Consider the following 3,098-nt stretch of genomic DNA (forward strand, 5'->3'; position numbering starts at 1 on the left):
ATAAACAACCCAATATGATAAACTCAACGTAGTCAAATTAAACTTCAAAAATCAACATTCATGTATACCCATGACCCTAGAACAATAGGATTCTTAGCCACTCATATTCAGGCAATCATCCAAAATTTCATAAGAGTGCATAAGAATCAATAAAAGAAAGAGAGAATAAGAACTCCAGACGAATTCCGTGGTTTTTGAACTTGGTTGTAGCTTCTGTCTTCTTCAATCTTCCTCCCCGCTGTCCAAAAAAAAAAGCGTTTTTAAGCTTTATATATTGCCCAAAAAGTCGTGGGCTAGAGTTCTCCTAACCCTAGCCCAAATCGGCTTCAGGGGTTGATGCTAAGGTGGATGCGACGCATCCACCTCGTCCTCTATTTCTTAACTTTGCATGTGAGGGTGGATGCGACGCATCCACCTTCTATTCTACTTCCCAATTTTGCATGCGAGGGTGGATGCGACGCATCCACCCTTCTCTTCTACTTCCCAGTTTCGGATGCTATGGCGGACGCTATGGACCGACTTCACTGCTAAGGGTGCACGAAAGATGATGTTTTTTTAGGTTGGATGCGACGCATCCAACCCTTCTTCCTCTGGCTAGACCACCTTTTCTTCATATTTTGCACTCCAAATACCTTAAATCGTTACACATAACTTAATTAGTCATAAAACCAATAATTAAACCATGTTGGGAATTTTAAAGATCAAATAACATCAAGAAGTGGTTAAAACATGGGTAAAGTAACATCAACACATATCGAAATATGCCAAACATCACTCATCTATCGAAGATTTCTAACATATCCAACCACAAACCCTTAAATATACCATCGCACTAAATCCCAACTCACGACGCAAAAGTCCAGTCCTTTATGATATTGCAAAATGTAAAAAGCTCTAATCATCAGATTTTGAATCAATTGATTAAGACTTCAGAGTAAGAACTATCAATTCAGCTAGGCATCGTTCCACTGAACTAAAAGCTGAAGAATAAATAGTGCATTACTCGTAGACTAGACTAGCAATAATAAGTAAAAGAGATGGGGATTTAACCACTTCTTTCTAAACAAAGATATGTCTCCTGTTGTTTCTCTGAAAACATGAAATAAGGAAGCTGACAGCTTTGGTAAAAACATCTTGAAATAAACAAACTGGCGAGCAATAGGTAAACTAATAAGAATAAGAGGTTGTAACATGATAATAGAAAAAAGAAAAAGTGCCTCAATCATACATAAGCAAATGCTATGTAAGTAGTTTTGGAGAGATAAACGAATCCATTCTGAAAGGTATCAGCTTGAGGCCACAATCCACTACATTGAAGATCTAAGCACCAGAATAACACTTCACCTTTGGGAAACCTATATTTCTGTAGGGGTGAAAAAATATCGGGATCTCCTACGGTAAACAATGCACTCCAGGATTTTTTGATACCATAATCTTTCATTATCCACAACTTAAAAGTATCCCCTCCCACAAAATTAGAAGTAGAATAAACACATAGCATTCCTTCCAATACTGAAATGCCAATACCGATGTTGCTCATCAAACATATTTGCTCCGGCAATGGCATCTCTCCGTACACTTCATTTGAAATATTAAATGAAACCACATAATAATTTCTTGAAATGCCTATTCAATGAAATGCCACATGTACAAATGCCAAAGAATGCATAGCAGACAACATACTGCGAATGCCATGAGGATGTTTATCAATTTTTTTCCACGAACCACTTTTCAGCGCGAGAATTTCACTAGGTATTTCACAACCAAAATCTTCTTCCTCCATAATCTTAAGGATCTTATAGTCACCACTTCTTGAGTCATAACCCATTCCCAAACAAAAAATCCCGCCGGGTTTTTGCATAAGGAAGTACTACTGATTGTTCTGTGGAGGAATTCCATAGCAAAAGTATGGAACATTCATCAGCAATATTATCGGATACGTCGACAATAGCCAAGCCATCACAACCACAATAGCTTGAGCAATACAACGGTTCACAAACTGAAGGGAAATTAAGTTTTCGTACATCTTCAACCAGTTGATTCGACGATAAAGGACAACAATACATGAAAAATATACCATCCTCGGGGCCCAATTCGCAGATGAACATTCTTTGGGAATTTTGGTCATTCTTGGCATGATTGAGATGCTTCCTCGCAAAGTAAGGCTCGGATATCAATGTTTTCCAAGATTTGGAAACACAATTGAATCGAAGAAGAGACCGCGCGGTAACCTGCTGAGGATGTACATAATTATTTCCTCCTGGAAGTGAATTCCCATGGCTTAGATACGATAAAAAGTGATACGTATTAGATAATTTCAACTAGGGGCGGAGCTAGTGTTGGTCGCGCGTTAGGCTGAACCCATTAACTTTTGTTCAAACTCTATATTTGTATTAAGAAATCCAATAAATATGTACAAATTATTAATTTAGAACCCAATAACTTAAAAGGATTATAATCCCGAATCCATAGCCACATCTGATTTCAACCCATGTTCATCTAACAATATAATTTAAGTAAATTAAACATGGGAAATATATTTTTTAGCCATAGAAATAAACACAATTAAAATTTAAGTTCAACCAATAATAAATCCCGATAAATAAACTCAATTAGATACACGCTGAACTCACCTGATCAATTGGAGTTTCTCTATTGCTGCTTTCAATGAAAAGATATGGCTTTTTTGTCATCTTTGGAGCTTCGGATTGAATGCTAGGGTTCTTAGAGCAACTACGCTAGCGTTTGACCATAGATTCTCAAATTTGGTTTGAAAATTCTGATTTGGGTGAAGTTTGATTTGGAGATGAAAATGTGTTTGGACATGATTTTTCAAAACATATTTCACTTTTTATTTGAAAAAACATGAAACATGACTTATACCCACAAGTTCCAAAAACTATCACAAATACCCAATAGTACCAAACAAACAAATTTGCTATCTTGTATATACATAACCTTCATTACTCATATTACACATAGGAAGTCATTACTCAGATTACAATCATGCCTACACCACAACGTACAACTAAAATAATTAGCATCAGTGTTTCATGCATTAGAGTACAACATAACAAAATAAAAATAACAGTTAGCTC

The 3,098-nt window shown here is 36.3% G+C and overlaps 1 protein-coding gene across 1 annotated transcript; it reads right to left on the reverse strand.

The window, feature by feature from the left end:
• Positions 1 to 1,222: 1,222 nt before the first annotated feature.
• Positions 1,223 to 1,828, reverse strand: LOC138893114 (F-box protein CPR1-like). Its single transcript, XM_070176885.1, has 2 exons — positions 1,684 to 1,828; positions 1,223 to 1,626 (listed from the first exon to the last, which is right to left on the reverse strand). The coding sequence occupies exons 1-2, from the start codon at positions 1,826 to 1,828 to the stop codon at positions 1,223 to 1,225; spliced, it is 549 nt and encodes a 182-aa protein (XP_070032986.1).
• Positions 1,829 to 3,098: the final 1,270 nt, after the last annotated feature.

Source organism: Nicotiana tomentosiformis, chromosome 5 (genome assembly GCF_000390325.3).
Source record: "Nicotiana tomentosiformis chromosome 5, ASM39032v3, whole genome shotgun sequence".
NCBI lineage: Eukaryota > Viridiplantae > Streptophyta > Magnoliopsida > Solanales > Solanaceae > Nicotiana > Nicotiana tomentosiformis.